We start from the raw sequence: 18,161 nt of genomic DNA, 5'->3' as shown, positions 1-18,161 counted from the left end.
TATGTTTATATTTTAAAATATAAATTTTTTATTTATTAAAATTTGATAACAAGTTTTTATTTTAATTTAAAAGCTATATTAAATCAAATTTATATTTTTAAAAACTATTTTTATATCAAATTATTTTAAAAAAATTATTATTTTTAAATATAGCAAAAATTTATTTTTTACATTAATCATATCTATTATAAATTTTTCATTTATTTTTCAGTTTTTTATCTTCAATCCATCTAACCTCACCTTTCCCTCTCTTTTTCTTTCTTTGCTTGTTCAGTCCTCCTATAATTGAAACAAAACATTAGTAAAGCATTAGTGACAAATATTGGTTTGTAGTAGTTGTTTTTTTTGTCCCAAACTAGTGTGGCGAGAGTGCAGTGTCCCATAAATTACGAACAAAGGCCCGCAAGGGTATTCGTTTTCAAGATTTGTCTCTTTAGGTAGAATTGAGTGAATGAGATTAAGTTATAAATGCAAATTGGTGCTTCACTATTTTTGTGCCTACATCAGAAGCAGTAAATTACAACCTGTCTGGTCCACATTTCACCTTAATTTATTTCAGCAAAACCCTGAGAAGATAGAAAACATGTTGCTGTGTACGTTTAGTTTACTTCCCCCATCTCTTCTCACGGCTTACACATCCTCCTTATACAAATAGAGTGCAAGAACTTGGGAAACAAAAAATACACATATAAATGTTTATTTTTGGTATCTATTCCAGAGGCAAAATTGGAAGGACCTTTTTTTAGAACTCAGAAAATTAATATCCTCTCAATTTGATATAAAACAAGAAGGAAATGAATTCTCTCTTCTTCATTATTTCATTTAAAAAACATATTTTTTATAACACAAAAGTGAAAAATATAATTACTAGTTTTTTCAAGAAAAAAATCTTTTATTTATACCATTTATTTCTCTTTCATGCAAATAATCAGGGAAGTGTTCCATTTCTAAACTCATGTATTTTTTACAACGATAAATTTGTGGGATAATACTTGTTTCGATCAAGGGTTGTCCAATGAAATGTAGGTGCGGAAAAGAGTGGAAGCACTAGTGCAAAAAGGTTGTATGACGACATCTATAAACATCGTTTCAGAGTAGTCTGTCATCTAAAAAAATGTGGTGATAATTTTGTAAATAAAAACAACATATAAACGACAACTATGATAACAATCATCATCTATACAAAAACACATCATATAGATGACGATTTTATTAGAGAATCTTAGTCTATTGTTTAAAAATAGATGACACTTTTGGAGAGAACCATCACCTAAAGTTGACCATTCCAAATAGACGACAGTTATGACCTAGTAATCGTCATCTATGTGTTTATTTACATCTTCCCCAACTCTTTTCTCTTTGCGCCTTCTTTTTCGCTATTGTTGTTTTTCTCTTCTCTACTTCATTGTTTGTTCTCTTTTGCTCTCCATTGCCTTCGTTGTTTGTAATCTCTACACTCTATTGTGTTATTTAGCAGCAACAACGTCAGAAACCAAGTCCTCAAAGAAAGATGCAAGTTGTTTCTGTTAAGGTTGCCTATAATATTCTCTTGGGGGAGGAGTCTACAGTGGTTGGGGACCCATTTGTGGAGTTTCAGAAGTTAAAGATTTTACCATCGTCACAAGTTACGGCTTGGAGGGTGTTATATAATGTGATAGTTACTAAGGACAATCTCTTGAGACGTGGTATACCTATGGTGTGTGCTCGGTGTCCCTTCTGTAGTGTGGAGGAAGAGACGGTAAGGCATCTATTTTTTGAGTGTAGGGTCTCTTGGAGAATTTGGGGACTGTGCCTCGAGTGGTTGGGGTATTTTTCGGTTCTACATTGTGATGCACAATTGCACTTTAAGATGTTAAAACCTATAGGTGTGAAACATGCTATTGTTAGGTGTTGAGGGAGTATTTGGGTAGGCATAGTAAGTGAAATTTGGAATCATAGGAATAGGGTTGTTTTTAGAATGGGCGCGTTGACCTAGTGGAGGTTTTTTCTTTGACACAAAGGAAGACTTAGTCTTGGGTCACGATAAAGGAAAGTGTGGCTAATTTTTTTTACTTAGACTGGTGTTTGGAACCTCAATGTTGTATGAGGTATTTGAAAGGTTAATATTTGGTGTTTCTTGTGTATCTTTATCCAGGTTTGGAAGATATAGTGTGTTTGTGCAGGTTTTCTTGGCCTTTTCTAATTGGCAGGGTCGGGCTGATGATTTTGTTCCTGGACTGCGATAAAGGAAGTGTTTTTGATGTACGATTCTCGGTTTGGTGTTGGAATTTTTATGGTGTTTGAGATGTGGCAAATGGATATGTGGTGTTTTTGGTTACTGTCATGTCCATTTTGGGAAGTTGTTACGTGCTTTTTGCAGGTTATCTTTGGTTTATGTATCCTCCTCGTAGGATTGGTTTGTTGATGTTAGCACTTGGTTATTTGGCGTATTTCAGCCTGCTGCAAAGATATTGCTTAGTTGTTGGATGTTGTGTTTTGTATTGGTTTGTCGAGTTTGGCACTTAGTTATGGTACTTTAGCCTGTTGGCAAAGACCTTGTAAGGACCGAGAAAAATAGTCTTAGAGTAGAAATGGTACAATTAAAATGACACCTGAATATTTTATTATTAAAGTGAAAAAGCTATATAAATAGAAATTTAGTTATTCAGGTTTCATTTTAAAAGAATCACCATCTCTCTAGAAGTTTCCTTTTCCTTTCATCTCCATTCTCTCTAAAATTCTGACCTCCTCACTCATCTGTTTAACGATCGGAGTCTGCCATTGGACTCCTGGCAGTGAACTCTACGAGATTGCCTGATCAAAATCTTAGATAGAGTAAGTTCATTCTTGGCTCATTTTCCTTTGAGTTAGTTTTGATTTGGTTAGGTTTGGTCTTAATTAATCATGCATTTGATGTTTGTATCTTCAGAAGTAGTCTTGGTTAGCTCAGGATCCTAGTGGTATAGTTAGATTTGTGATCAAAACTCTGTGATGCAGGTTAGGCTATCCTTAAGCTTTTGGTGGGTTCGGAGCTCTTAGAGCTGCTGAAGTCCAGGTAAGGGAAGCTAGTTTTTTTTTTTTTATAGAACCCTAGGTTAGAAGATCTGGATGTGGGGGTGACGTGGTCACTAGTTCAAATTTCTGCTTGCAAGATTGTCTCTTTTGAAGAGTAAAGTAATATATTGATTGAAATGGTTAATTCTGAATATTTTATATTGATTTTAAGGTGAATAAGTTGTTGAAAGTATTTGTGATTGAGAATTGAAAGTGTTTGAATGATAATATAAATGAGTTGAACTGTTTTTGAATATTTTGTTGAATTACTTAAATGAGATGTTTGATGAGAAGTGGTTGTTTGATTTTAGATGATGATTGATTAAGAAAGCATATATTTGGAACTTAGTTATGTGTTTAAGTGAATTTTTAGATATAATTGATTTTTTAGAAAAGTTTAAAATATTTATATGATTAGTGAATGAATTGTTGTGTGATTTGGAAATTCTAAACTTTAGTATGATTTGATTGTGTAATTTGGATATTGTGAGAGTCAAAATATGAATTTTAATCAAGACATAGTATTTTCAGGAAAGAAAATACCGTGTTAAGATTGTTTAGGATGTGCATTGACTAGGGATTTGTCTAGAAGGAGATATCCTGACTCTCCTGAGATAATGGAATCATATAGATGAAGTTATTCAGGTGGTGAGAGTTGAAGGAGGTTCATATGAATGGGTAAGTTGTTTGAAAGATAACTAACTTGACCTATTATATGAATTAACCCTGTCATACTAGGAGAGATATGATATTGAGATTATTTATGCACACAGCTGTGTGGATTTCACAGTGAGATAGTATGACAGGTGCAAATCTCTGAGTCTGAGTCAACGCACGAGTCTTCCGGAAGTAGAGTCAATTGTCTATGAGTTGTGAGTCAGTAGAAGACTGACATGAGAAAGATGAATATTGAAATTGTTGATAGACACTTGATGGTTAAGTGAAATGCATGAGAAACGATGGATTTATGTGGATGATTAAAGTTATATTTATGTTATAAGTTTTAAAAATACCTAGCTTACCCTTTGTTTTCTTTTGTGGTTGTTTTTCTTTGATGTGTGATGATCGTGTATTTTACACGGGAACAGATGATGTTACAAGTGATAGAGCTCCTCAGTGAGAAGTTGGATGATGAAAATATTTTATTTTCTTTTTAGTATTTGTTTTAATTTTATGTAAATATTTCAAATCTTATGAAGAGAGATATTTTGAAACAGTATATGAAAGAATTGTAGATATATTTGTATTATGGTTATATTTTTATTTTAATATTTCATACAAGATTATGGTTATTAGATATGGAAAATATAGGGATGTTACAGACCTTGTTTAGTTGTTGGATGTATGTCCTTGATTGAGGGTGTGACCTCTTTGATGGGTTGATGTAACTGTATTTGTTGGGTTTCTATATCTTGTACTGGGATATTATCTTGGTTTGTAGTGCAATGTTTGTTGGATCCTTAGTTGGTAAGGTGTTAGGAAACTTGTTTTTGGTGTTTTGTATAAGGGTTGGGACACCCCTGAAATGTCTCATTTTATTTTATTTATTCTTTGCTGATAAAAAAAATATAGTCGTATTATTATAAGTTAATGCGACTATGGGTACAAACCCTACAAAGATTCTATGGGATGCTACTATATATGGAAGAAACAATAACATCCCATTATATATACATAATATATACATATGTATGATGTGTTAGAGGTTGCAGCTAGCAACCACGAGCTTAATATATCAGTCATTCAGTTCTAAATGATGTAAGTCTCTTAAAAATTATTTTACTTTAATTTATTAATCTAATCATTGATTATATTTTAACTAATTGTACTATTTATACTTGTAGATATATGTTTGGAGGGGAAACAAGATGCTTGTGAATTCATGGATCCCAAATTAATCAATCCTTTAGAAAATAAGAAAATTGAAAACAGACATACATTACCAACTACTTGGTTACAAGAGAAACAAATATATTTTGCACCTAATATTAATGAGTAAGTACAATTTTTAAGTCGTCAAATATTGTTATTTCATCACTTGTACTTTATATTAATAGTTTTTTCAATGCAAACATCACTAGCAATTACTTGTGATATCGGTAAATAACACAATGTTGTATGGTTATGCTCACTATACAAGAAGCCACACGTGTTTCTCAAGCTAATATTCAATTGGAATTACATTATCAATTTACGTATGCATATTACTTAAACCTTTCCTAACTTGTGTTTTTCTATTAATTAGCTCATACAATAGATATAACATCTCGAGAGGTCGAGCAAGTGCAAAGTCCCAAAAGCTTACATGGTTGCACCTAAAGGTTATTTGTAATTTTCATTAATTAATTTTCTATCTTCTTTTGTTTGTAAAATAAATATCTTTATTAAGTCTTCATTAATATTGAATTATAGTGCAATAAATAATCAGAAGGGTATGAGTGTGACTATTATATAATACAATGAATGACTACCATTGTATGAGCCGACATTGAAAGAGGTTGGGACAAGGTAATCACATTTAACTAATTCTTTATATAAAACAATGTCTACTTTATGGATTAATTTCAACTTATTTTGTGTCACAGTATTTTATGGATGTTTAATGACTCAATTATGAATCAATGGATTATGTGAGGAACACTTGGAAAATATATTTTATTAGCTTCTACAACTCTAGGATCGATGATATTTGATTCGTTAAATCTTATATTGTTTAGTGTTAGTTTTAGTTTATATGCTTTTAATGTATACAAATTTCCACTTTACAAAATTAATTTATATTTTATTTTTTTATGTGGTTAAGGATTTATTATTTTATGAGTATTTATATGTTTATATATTTTATTGTCATATTCCAGAGTCTGTCTGGGATTTAGTCAATACAAGTTAACAAATATGAGGAAATGAAATATTCAAACCAAATTAAAAAAAAAAATCATCACATAGACAATGGTTCACACCAAAATTGCCGTCTATATAACAATATAGGACAGTTATTTCAAAAAGTTGTTGTCTATATTGTCACTTTATTAATTTGTTCAATTTTGTCACATATTAGGCGACGTCAGGCCAAAATCGTCATCTATGTGTGACAATTTTTGTTTTTTATTTTTAACTTCCCAAAGAATATGGACGACGGTTTGTGCAAGAACATCGTCTATCAGAACAAAAATAAACAACGATTTTAGGTAGTAACCATTGTCTATATGCAAAATTATAAATGAAGGCTTAAGCGGTTGCCTATAGGAAATTTGTTTTAACAATAGTTGAGTGGACGATAGTTTTAAAATTATTGTTGTACGATATTAAAAATCATCGTCTAAGGACCTTTTTATAATAATGAAACAAGAATATTACATGCCCTACGTGTTATCCAACAAAAATACAATATGTCCTTACTTTTTATGTGCATGGCACTTGTGCATTTCATTGTTCAAAGGTGGTAGTGGTCAAGAAAATGAGTTTGGTAAAAATTGTTTTGCAATGTTATGTTCACATTTATTGGTGGATATGGTAGTTGTGGAGGAGGTGTCATGGTGATTAATGGAGGAGGAATGCTACCAAAATTAAATTAGACAAACTTTAAAGATATGAGTTCATATAACATAATCGATTATGTAAGACAATAATCGATTATGCTAATTTTGTGTGAATAATAATTAATTATGTGTTGTTGAGTGTGAAAAAATAGTCAATATTATATATATATATATATATATATATTTATTTATTTATTTATTTATTTATTTATTTATTCAATATGATTAATTATATGCATGTATAATGGATTCTATTTGTATGATTTCAAGGTAATGTTGCACCAACATTTTGGCTTTTGATTTTGTGAAAATCTTTCTTTTGAGTTGAGTGATGCCAACTTCTTATATTAAGCATGCTAATTCAAATACAACTAAGCAAATTAGAAAAAAAATTCTTCCAATAAATTGAATTAAGTTATATTTTGTTAATAAGACAAGTATCATTTACTAAAATATATATTCAAATAATTAAGTAAAGTTGCAATAATATTAAAATACACTATTATTTAAAAATAAAAATATTAATAGTAGACTGGTATAATTTCTAAAATTGAATTTACATTTTTCTTCACTCGTCCATTTGGTATTTGGTTTTGCTGTGGTAAATAAAAACTAAAAAAGTTCAAATGAATGAATGAAAAAATCGTCTTAAAAATATTCTTATCACCTAAGTTTATCTCATAGATATGATTTTATATTATAATAACAATATTAAAAGATTAATAATAAAAATAAATTTCTAAAATAATAATTATAATATATAAAAATAATAAAATTTTAAATAATAATAGTTAATGTAAATTTATTAAATAATAATATTTATATTCTAATTCGTTGACATCTTTTATAATTATAAATATTTTATTTTTATTTTTTATTTAAACAAAACAAATTTAACAATTTTTCTCAACAATAGTTAATTTGTATTTTTTGAACCGAGTTCTTGAACAGTATAAAAACAATGTTTTAATCATAAATGACTTCCATTAACAAATAATTAATTTTTTTTAATTATCAGATTAACCTCAAATTTAAAAAATATTATATATCATCATTATCATTATGTTAATTATTTTATGTTAGACACTGTTTATTGAGTCTATAAAAACTATGACGGTTACATCAGTCAAGTAGTATTCAGTCAATACCAATACTTCCTTGGTACCGTATGGTACAGAAAATTTTACCAGTTATTAATGATAAATGATCATACATGATAACATACTTATTTTCTTATAATAACTATTTTAAAAGTATATCTAAAATGATTTAATTTCTTATTAATTATCAATCTAAAAATCTTTTTACTTGGATTGTATAAAAAGGATAAACTCGTAAGTAATTTATACCCCACCCACATGATGATTTGACAGTCAAAAAATTCAGAAAGAGTTTAAATACATGGAAGTAAGTTTTATATAGAAGGAAACTTTACTTGGGGTTGAGACACATGTGGGGTAAACCCAGCTACCCAACAAAGGGAACACTTAGTACCCAATTCTTGACAACATTTCAAAGCCCAGCTTTAATTTATGGTCTTTATTCTTAGGAATTCTCACGTCGGTTCTCGCGAAAGAAAAATAACACCGTGAAAATATTCCTTCCTTTTATAAACAACTGTTACCTATGGTAACAAATAACGAATCTTGGTAACATAGTTGTTGTGAAAAAAAATAGAAAATAGTAAAAGTGGGTTGATGATATGCATACTTTAGCAGAACCCCCGCTACACATGCTATTTATCTCGAGTCAAACAAGAATTTCAACAAACGGCGCTTTCATGTTAGGAATCTGACAGCGCATTCAAAAGTAAAAAAAAAAAAAGCACAGCATCATCAAACTCAAACTTTTCTATGGCAGGGCACCTAATTATGTAACAGGTAAGAAATTTTGTTACTTCAACAGTAAGAGTCTTCTGCAGTAGGTCTAGTTTTAAATGCTTATCTCTTGGATTGAAAATGCTTCAATATAAGTGACCATCTGCAGCTGAAAACGCCACTCATGTCACCATTATAATAAACGCGGAAAAACTCTAGCCCAAACAAGAGGATAACCCAAAAAAACAGAGAACAAAACTTTATAAAAGAGCAAAGATTATTATTGTTTTTAAAAGAAAATAACCCACAGTGGTCCCTATTCCCTCTGTGATGTTGCAATCAATTCCCAGGTACAATAACAGAGATCTCAAAAATGGGTCCGAACAAATATCTTTGATAAAGAGGTCTGAGTCATGGACCTTTCAACCATTCATATATATTAAAACAACACTGTTCACTAAATTCCCATAACAACCCTCACAAGTTCTGTAGCCGTAGACACTGAGTTCAAAAACATTAAACAACTTGATTTATGTAAGAGAGAAAGTAGAAAAGACAGAGATACTCTAGAAATAATTATATAGTTTACACCACACATTATTGAAATTTAGTTTAAATTTGTACTCTTTTAAGTGTTGATTAGTGACACCGATCATACATTTGATAGGTTATAGAAAATTTATTTTTAACGTTTTCATCTCCATGTTTAAATCTGAAAAACTGTGTATCTCTTGACCATTGCCAACTTAGGAGATTGATTAATGGTCAAGCTTCATCCTATTTGAAACGGAATTATCTCTCTTTCACAACTTTATCTCCCAGTTTGGTCATCAGAGAAGAGATTAAACACAATTTAGGAGAGTAGACACATCCTCCCTTCGGACAATGGTAGAACACTCACACAGTTCAATGGGTATAAAGATGTGATAGAATTTATTACGAGTTATTAGACAAAAATACTTGAAATGTTATTGGATTTAAACTCAAATTCTAGCCTATTTCGAAAGAGGATTATAATAATCTCTCGAGATACAACCTGTTGAAAAAATCAATTCAAATTTTTAAACATTAATAAAACAACATAAAAAGTGAAGATAGACATTCCAACTTCCAAGCATGATAAATGAATCTTAATTCTTAAAGAATCCCATTATTATGATAAAGAGACTTGAATTTTGTCATATAAAGGATATTATGAGAAAAGCAAATACAAAAAGAATTGTGATGTGTCTAATAATGCAAAGTCATGTATTTTCATTTTCAATGTCCTTTTTTGTGCCTCATGTTTTTTTATCTTCGTTTTTTTTTACTATCAGATGCCCAATTGTTGCCATAACGATTTATATATATATATATATATATATATATATATATATATATATATATATATGAGACGAAATAGTATGCATTAGCATCTGCAGCGGAAAACAGGTATATGCAGGGTTATAACGGGATTTCGCTATTCTTGGTTTGCGCTGACCTGAACTAACACATAAGAAAGAAGAAACATGAACAGCATACATGTTGTCCAGTTTTAATACATTAATAAAAGTGCTATATTTTATTTTTTTTAAGAAGATTGGTTGCTTAAACATGAAAAAAAAAACAAAAAACAAAACCTCAACCCTACAATTCAAAGTCATGTTTTGTCGTTTTGTTTTTTTTTCTCCTAGGAAACAAAAAAAAAATCCCATCTTATCACGATGTTCCTTTACACAACCAACAGATTTAATGAAGGCCGTACCGGATCACGTTACAGTGATTTTGTCCACTAACTACGGATCATCGAATTCTTCTCTTCTCATTCTGAGTCCATCAGTGTCTCTTCCTATTATTGTGTTCTCCATTGGTTTTCCTCGTTTTTTTTTTGTTAAGCCAGGACAATGTGATATTTCCAACGACATTAATCGCTGTTGGATGGACCAGAGGATTAAATGTGTTCTTCTTCTGGTACTTCAGCATTGATGAAAATGAGAAAACGGGACCGTGTGTTTGTTGCCATAATCGGTGATTTTCCTTCTTTTGAACTCCTGCTCTTGTATCACCCCGTTGGTTTTTTCACTTTCCAAGCTTAGAAAATGTTCGTCTAACACATTAACCGGTGTGTCTGAAGTTGAATTTATATTCAACACAGATTCGTACTCCTCCCTGGCTATGTCCTGTATCACATTATAACATTGCACCACAGTTTCCTACAGTAAAATCATCGTACCCTCTGTTATCCACATAATAGTATCAATAATGGTATAAAAAATTTTGTTTTTCACCATTCATTTTACCATATATGTCGATAAAAGAAAAATGAAAAGAATGAAAGATGTGTACTTTGTTAACATACGAACAGTCGGATATTGCTCTTAAGAAGCATGGATATTGAAAGGGAAACAACTCATGTGAAGCATACAGAAGGGCTGACGCAGCAACTATAGATGGCTTGAATTCCAAGACCTTTATCTCTGAAAAGTAAAGTGAAATATCAAACATTATTTAACTCTAATCCTGGATTAGCAATCAAATTAACTCATTTAACTTACAATGTTCTAGTCAATTCAGCATTAACTATGGTTATACCTCTTTGTGACTTTAGAATGATTTCAGATGCTCGATCCTTCAAAACCTGCCTAAATGCCGGGTCTTTGAGCCTGAACAAATCCACGAAGAAGGGAATGAAAGAAAAGGGGGTGATCGAACGCATTCGCCACTGGAGAGCCCCCAAGACAATGCCCTCCATTCTTTGAACTGTTTGTGTCTCAAAAACTACACCTCCTTCACCATGATTCAGCAGAACCTGGTCACAAGCAATACTAGTTAATTTCAATTCAAGAAAAAGATTCAAAGCCTTAGGATGCTCAAACAGTTTACCTGGACGTCAGTGGCAGAGTATTCTGCTTTCAACATCTTGGCCGCTAAAGAAAAGCAAGATATTGCAAGAAGCTTGTTTGCCCATGGCTTTGGTTGCTGTTGCACAAACCCAGTTTTCGTTACATCTTAAGAGGGCATACTTTTTTTTTATTGGTACAAAACTAATGTTTTAAATTTCCTTTGCCTTAACAATTTCATTACAATCCTTGAAATTGCAAGAAATCATGTCGATATTGTAAACAAATGTGACCACAATTTCTGTGGTATTTCCAAAAAGATTGATACTCCAGTTACATACCCTTTGAAACTAAGCATTAAACAAAGTGGGGTAAATTATGAACAAGCTGTTTGGTTTAGCTAGTTACCAATATTCCTTGGTTAGCGAGGAAGCGATCCAAGTAGTTGATAGCTAGGTAAGGAAGAACTGGATCGAAAGTGCAGGACAACTGAAGAGAAACGAAACAAGCAAGAAACCACGTTGAGAAACAAAACACCAAAACTGGATATTTGTCTTTGTCAAAGAAAGTGAATTTCGTTGGTGCTGGATTACCTGTGAAATCAAAGAGACAACATTTCTTCTAACAGAGATGTCGAAGTCGCTGGCTTTGAGAGTTTGACAGTAATTGGGTGGAGGGATGTGGTCGGATTCGATGAGGAAGAGGGAAGGGAGAGCATCCCATGGAAGGTCGTGGAAGTTTCCAAGAGGGTTTTCGAGGTTAAAATCCATGGACTCGAAACAAGTCTGTTTTGTGAAGTTGGTCTTGGTTAAAGGTTATGGAAGAGTAAGAAAGAATGAGCATTGTAGAAAAATAAATGAGATATATATACATAGAACAAAGAGAGTGTGTGTGAGAAGGTAAAAGGTAGTGAGAGAGTTAGAAATGTACTGTGGTTTCTTGAAATTGAAGGTTTTATTGGTGTTTTTGTTAGCACAGAGAGAGAAAAGAGGAAATAAAAAAATGGGGAAATGGATGAGGAAAGGAGAAAAGTTTGGTCCCTCACCTGCACAGTGATGTGCACAGGGCTGCATGAGAGGTGAGTGAGTGAGGATGCTGCTAATGCTGTGCCAGAATAAAGGTTAAGACCAGTTAATGACCAAAAAGTTTGGGTCTCTTTTTCGAGGCTCAAATTAATACCTTACATTATTTTTAGACACCCAATGTAACTTACCAATGTCACACTGTAAATACCAGAGAAAACCATAAAATAAATAGTTTGTTTTTAGCTGAATGTATAAAAAGTCAGTACTTTTTTATACACTTACATATAATTTTAATAATAACAAATGTTTTTCAAACTGTATTTTTATAACATTACTGATTTTTTTTTTAAATCATGTTTTCAATAATGCATTATTTATACATGCTTCAGATATAAATATTGTTATTTGAGCATCTAACATATAAAAATTTTATAAAAAAATTTCTTTTAAATTCCTATTTTATTTTAGCCGAGTGTTATTATCTCATTATTTTTTAAGAAATTCTTTAAGTTTTACTCTAATTAAGAGGTCTTATAAAAAAAACTAATTTTTATAATTTTTTATTTGTATTTTAATTTCTTATAACTTTATTTTTTATAATAACTAAATTCTAAATTTTAGATTCTTATTAAAACTTTTACATATGATATGCTCTAATTTATTTAGAGAAAATTAGAAATAAAAATGATAAAATTACCTATGTCCCTGTAACTGTTTTAGGAGAATTTACATGAACTAATTTTGTAAATTTTCGATGAAATATAAATTATTTTTCCAAATGAATTACATTATGTTTGTATTTACGATATATAAAAGTAGGGCATTTATTGAAAGATAAGTTACTCCATCATTTTCTTCTCATCTCTCTTTTAACTATTTTAATCAAGAAATAAATACATTTGTAGAACTTACAATTATAAATTTTTCTATTTTATTTTCTTTCATCTTTATATTTCAATAAAATTTTATATATATATGTAAAATAAATAAATATGACATGAAAAAGTTAAAGATATAATCAAAGATGAACAATAATTATGTTTTGAACTTTAAATGAATTTAAATTAGATAAATACACTTGAAAAGATAAAGTGAGTATTCTTTTAATAAGTCACACACTTACCCTCTTTTACACTCTCACACAAGGATAGAAAAGAGATAATGAAAGAAAACATTATCTTAATAGCAACGAAAGTTTCTTATAAGAGAAAGAAAAATATCTACCCACTCTAATACATGTATAATAGAAAATTTCATAAAGGTCAAGGAGAGAGATATAATTTCAAATGATTTCACACTCCCAAATAATTTCACACTCTTCTACTACCATTGTTGCTCCTTAAAACTGTTTCACCACACAAAATCTTCAGGTTTGATTGACCAACTTTTTATGTTCACTTTTTCAGTTGATAGTTTTCGGTACGTGTCACCTAGCTAACAATTTTCTTTTTTTGTTTTGGCATCAACTTTTTGTCCTTATCCGTTATTTTATTAGCTGACCCTTTTATCCCCATAACATTTCCAGTTGATTCTTTTACCCTTATAACATTTCCTCCACCCTCAAAATCAACCTTATCCTCAAGTGTGATAGAATTCCATTATGTTGGTGTAATAGCTTTTGTAAGGATGGAGGCTTAGTGTGATTGAACTGATACTTGGTTATGGTAGGTGGGTCACAACCATAGACAACTCAAAATGGTGTCATTCCAATGATAGTTTGGAAGGAATGTTGTACCATACTTCTACTCAGTTAAGAATTTAAGCCATTTTTTCATATTTTCACTAACAAAACATTGTAAATACGTCTCAAGGCATTTATTGAGATCCTCATATTGACCATCACTGTGAAGATGGTAAGTTGAACTCATCACTAATGTAGCACTACTTAGTTTAAACAGGTGTTTCAAAATCTAGTAGTGAAAGCTCGATCACGATTTGAAACTATGGATTTTGAAAAACCATGGAACTTGATGATAACCTTGAGGAAAACCTTTGGAACTTGTTTGCTTGTATGATAAGTTTTCAGAGTGACAAAGCGAACATATTTGACAATTTGTCGAGTCGATGACAACCATAATGAGTGTTGATAAGTGTCATAATTCAGTAATATTTCATACAAAAGTATAAGCACTTATGGACTTTAATTGATAAATTAGTTATAATTCAACCTCTAATTTAGAAATTTGAACCTTTTTTACTTATTTTTGGATTATAAGATGAATATGAATGATTTATTCCCAAATTTGTGTTAATTTCATGAATCTAGGGGAAAATGGAGATAAAAAGGCTAAAAGAGAATGAACAAGTTAAAGACAAGATGAAAAAACAAATTTGAAACATTGAAAACTCGCCCAAGCAAGATCACTCAAGAGGAACTCCCCTAAAGCTCGCTTAAGCAAGTTCACTTCAGTAAAGTTGGGTTTTTTTCTTGTAAAACTCGCTTAAGCAAGTAATATCTCACTTAAGCGAGAGGTCACTTAGCCTAAGCTCAATTAGGTTAAATAGAAGGCGTGAGACATAACCCTAGACATCATTGAAGGAACTAAAGGAAGGAAACCCTAAAGGAGACAGTTGTCAAGGAGAAACACTCTGGATCTTCTTTTCTTGTTGTCCATGCTTGTCACAGCCACCATGAGTGGCTAATTATTGCCTTTGAGATTGAGAGTAATTTGTTCAAACTCTTATGTATTGAAGTGATATTTATCTATAATATTCAGTTCTTGATTGATGATTGATATTATCATTTTATTCTCAAAGCTTGAAACTATTCATGATTTTAATCCTTAGATTTGATTGGAAAGTACTTGTAAGTATTCGACCTAAATGATAATGCTTAACATATTTGAATGCTAAAAATTGATTTGAAATGTTAATTGCTTTATAACATTTGTTCATAATGATAAAGTGTTTTTATAAATATGTGAGGAATCAATATTTAGGAAACTCTCTTAATAATTTTGTATGCAAGAAATCAATACGAATGATTTTTATATGTCCATCAATGTGAATCAAGAAGGAATGTTATATGTTTTAAACTACAAACGAGTGAGAAGAATTAACCTCATTCCCAATTTTCTTAATTGAAATCTTTTACTTATTTACTTTTCTTTTATTTATATTTTATGCAAACTATTGTCAATATCAAATCAAATCAAATTATTCTATATATTCTTATACTTAGTGAATGCTACTTTTAGGATTTTAAATAATTGTTCCTTGTGAGTTTGATATTTATCCTTAGGGATAAATTATTACTTCTGACTTGTACACTTGTCATAAAAGAATTATCAACTGTAAATCCTTACGAAGGAGGAAGTCACAAAATGAATTTGATAGCACATCTTCCAATATCTTGGCAGGCATCGGGAGCAATTGTAATAATCTTGGGGTAAGGCAATGCTAGACTTGTCTTTCTCGCTTGGAATGTGTAAGAATCTTCTGATGTGATCATATTGTGTTGGTGTAGGTAATGTGGTTTTTTCCCCATGCAATGTGATAAAAGCTCTTCTTGAATAAAACTTCAGTTGGAGAGTACTTAGTCGAAAATATGTGGACCCAAGGTTGCTAGCGATGAAGCCCTCAATAACTTGTCCAACACCTCCGACAAGCAATAGGTAGATTGATAATGTTAGTTTATGGCCTTGTATCGAAATTGTGATTGTTTTCACTAATCCTTCCACCCTCAGCGCATTACCATTGCCAACCAAGACCTGAAGACTAAGAATAGGTTCCACTAGCAACTTCAAATGTTGAGTAATTTGAGGCTGCAAAAAATGTCAATGTTACCACTATCTAATCATATTTCTATAGTTACACCATTGATGGACTCTTGGAATTTCATATACCTATCCATGTGTATCCTTCTAATCATATGCATTATATGAATTTCATAGAGGAGTAAGTATTGTTTGTTGGGACATTTGTGTGCATGTGTAAACTTGTCATCACAAGTATAGCACAAGCCCTTTTCTCAGCATAAGTGCATTTCTGCTGGAGAGATTCTCCGGATATTGGATGGTCTAGCAGGAGGTGGAATTGGTTGTTGGCTGGGTAAAAAGAAGAGGTTACGTAGGGTAATAAGTTTTTGGTGGCAAGTGATAGGTTTTTATGAAGGGTAAAATGGAGGCAGTGGTATGCTTGCATTCAAACAATCTAGCTAGGGATATTGCTTTTAATAAGGACTGAGGACTTTGGGATAGTACGTCTCTATGAATATCCAGCTTTGACCCACTGGTGAAATTTTCAGGCAAGACATCTGTACTGACTCCAATGATTCCTTTGGGTAAACTTAAATAGTGTAGAACGTGAGAACTCAAATGAGGAGGGACCAAATTACACCTCTAAGGCACGAGTTAAACTTTGCTAGGATGGAAACAGGTTGTTCTTCTGCATCAACTGAAACCACGAAACAACATCTTTCTCAAGGTGAATGGCAACTATGGCCAAGCGTTGTAAATTTGGTGTTGCATAATGGTCAAAGAATTGTTATGCTTGGAATACCCATTAAAACATATTGACCCATCAAACCTAAGAAAATCCAATTTAACGTTGTGAACTTGGAATGGTGGTCGGTGTGAGCTAATCGTATCTGAATCGAATTGTAGACACCAGTAGTGCGTGAATTCGAGATTTCCCTCATAGTAGATTCCAACTACTTAAAACAAGACTCATAGTTAGCATTGTAGTTCTCTGAGTTCTAAAATCTTGTTAAGATAATTTATGAGTTCTTTTAATCTTATATTTTCCGCCATTGGTATGATGAAAACACCAATGTTATACTCACACACAAGGGTAGAAAAGAGAGGATGAAAGGAAATAGTATCTATATAGTAACAAAAGTTTCTTACAAGAGAAAGAAAAACATCCACTAACTCTAATATAGATACTAAAACAAAAAATTCTCAAGGGCTAAGGAGAGAGAGATAATTTCAAATGATTCCACACCTTTTTGCTACCACCACTACTCCTTAAAATTGTTTCACCACACAAAATGTATAGGTTTGACTAACCAACTTTTTACGGTCACTTTTTTGATTGACAATGTTTTTTCTATTCTCGACGTATATGTCAGCTAATTAACGATTTCATTTCTTTGTTTTGGCATTCGCTCATTGTTCTTGTTCGCTATTTTATCAGCTTACTCTTTTTTCTCCCATAACATTATCAATTGACCATTTTATCCCATAACATCATCATTATCAAATGAAAAACGTATTTAATTAAAAGTTGAAAATATTAATTAATTTTAAAAATAAAAACTAAATTTGTAGTTATTTTAAGACAAAAAAAATAGTTATCAACTAGATACTAAATATAATGGATAATATGATAAAAATTATAGTATTAGTTATCTATAATATATAATAAAATTAATTTGGTTACGTAACTTATATTTTTCCTTTTTTCTATTATGCGATTATAAACACTACAAGGAAATAATTAAATAATAACTAATATTAGAGATAAAAATAATTAATTAAAGACTAAGTTAAATACTATTTTATAAATTAAAAATTATTAATATATAAAGTAATTTCTATTATTAATAAAAATTTATAAAATAGTTTCTAAATTGACATTTAACATTATCTATCAAGATTTTAGCTATTAATTATTTTAGATTTAAAAATAATCATTAATTCTAAATTAACTATTAAAGACTAATTTGAAATCTAAAGTAATTAGTAGCTAAAACTTTAGTAGCTAATGTTAGATAACAATTTAGAAACTACTTTATAAATTTATATTAATAATAGAAACTATTTTAGATACTAATAATTTCTTACTTTATATAATAATATCTAAATTAATTAATATAATGATTAATTATTTTTTTATCTATAAGTTAGTTATTATTTAATAATTTTTTTGTAATGAAAAGAGAGAGATAAGTATTGGTAAAATGTATTATGATACTAGTATGTGATG

General features: G+C 30.7%; 1 protein-coding gene across 1 annotated transcript; it reads right to left on the bottom strand.

Moving 5' to 3' along the window:
- Positions 1-9,921: 9,921 nt before the first annotated feature.
- On the bottom strand, positions 9,922-12,357 carry LOC137835505 (putative cyclin-D6-1). The gene is made up of 6 exons (XM_068644040.1): positions 11,802-12,357; positions 11,617-11,697; positions 11,252-11,347; positions 10,961-11,177; positions 10,715-10,845; positions 9,922-10,581 (listed from the first exon to the last, which is right to left on the bottom strand). Exons 1-6 carry the CDS (start codon positions 11,976-11,978, stop codon positions 10,345-10,347), a joined length of 939 nt encoding a protein of 312 aa, XP_068500141.1. The 5' UTR covers positions 11,979-12,357; the 3' UTR covers positions 9,922-10,344.
- Positions 12,358-18,161: the final 5,804 nt, after the last annotated feature.

This window comes from Phaseolus vulgaris, chromosome 5 (genome assembly GCF_000499845.2).
Source record: "Phaseolus vulgaris cultivar G19833 chromosome 5, P. vulgaris v2.0, whole genome shotgun sequence".
NCBI lineage: Eukaryota > Viridiplantae > Streptophyta > Magnoliopsida > Fabales > Fabaceae > Phaseolus > Phaseolus vulgaris.
The sequence above is the reverse complement of the archived record's forward strand: the minus strand, read 5'-3'. Positions and strand labels throughout refer to the sequence as shown.

Excerpts from the sequence above, each read along its gene's own strand:
- LOC137835505 (XM_068644040.1), bottom strand. The coding sequence starts at position 11,978 with ATGGATTTTAACCTCGAAAACCCTCTTGGAAACTTCCACGACCTTCCA. Across the intron at positions 11,348-11,616 it reads TCGCTAACCAAGGAATATTG|CAACCAAAGCCATGGGCAAA; the intron begins GTAACTAGCTAA and ends TTTGTGCAACAG. Across the intron at positions 11,178-11,251 it reads ACTCTGCCACTGACGTCCAG|GTTCTGCTGAATCATGGTGA; the intron begins GTAAACTGTTTG and ends GCTTGTGACCAG.